Genomic DNA, 528 nt, shown 5'->3' on the forward strand with positions numbered 1-528 from the left:
TTTATAAACACAAGTGCTGCGGTGATGGGGATGACGCTGCAGCCGCTGCTTGGACCATTGGTCTGGTCTGGTCTCTGTGCTATCAAGTCTGGGGTTTGTCAGGATAAACCCTCGCCAGAGTAAACCCTAAACCCTAGGAAACCCTAAACCCTAAACCCTAGGAAACCCTAAACCCTAAACCCTAGATACAGAAAAGAGAAGCAGCAGAAAGGGTTTTGAGCGGTACTTTAATCTCTTCTCTGGCTTTCATATAAAGACCCAGATACTCTATTTTTCAGGGTTTAGGGTTTAGGGTTTAGGGTTTAGGGTTTAGGGTTTAGGGTTTAGGGTTTAGGGTTTGTGTGCAGCTGCCCCGCATGCATCCCGGAGCTAGCTGAGGTGATGAAGACAATGCCGATGCCTCACCGCATCCGCAGCCACGTGGTTTGCTGCGTCACTGGAGAACCAATGGTCAGCTGCAGCGAGGGTTTAGGGTTTAGGGTTTAGGGTTTAGGGTTTAGGGTTTAGGGTTTAGGGTTTAGGGTTTAG

The 528-nt window shown here is 48.9% G+C and overlaps 1 protein-coding gene across 1 annotated transcript in view; it reads right to left on the reverse strand.

Annotated features, from left to right (window-relative positions):
• The window catches only part of EMH_0083630 (uncharacterized protein), a gene marked incomplete at both ends in the record, with an annotated part of 2,124 nt that extends 1,714 nt beyond the window's left edge, over positions 1 to 410 (reverse strand). Inside the window, one exon of the mRNA XM_013500660.1 lies at positions 406 to 410. Within this exon, the coding sequence (XP_013356114.1) occupies positions 406 to 410 (5 nt within the window). The remainder of the gene's footprint in view (positions 1 to 405) is intronic.
• Between the last annotated feature and the right edge of the window lie 118 nt (positions 411 to 528).

Source organism: Eimeria mitis, genomic scaffold, assembly GCF_000499745.2.
Source record: "Eimeria mitis Houghton genomic scaffold, Emh_scaff5697, whole genome shotgun sequence".
Classification (NCBI taxonomy): Eukaryota; Apicomplexa; class Conoidasida; order Eucoccidiorida; family Eimeriidae; genus Eimeria; species Eimeria mitis.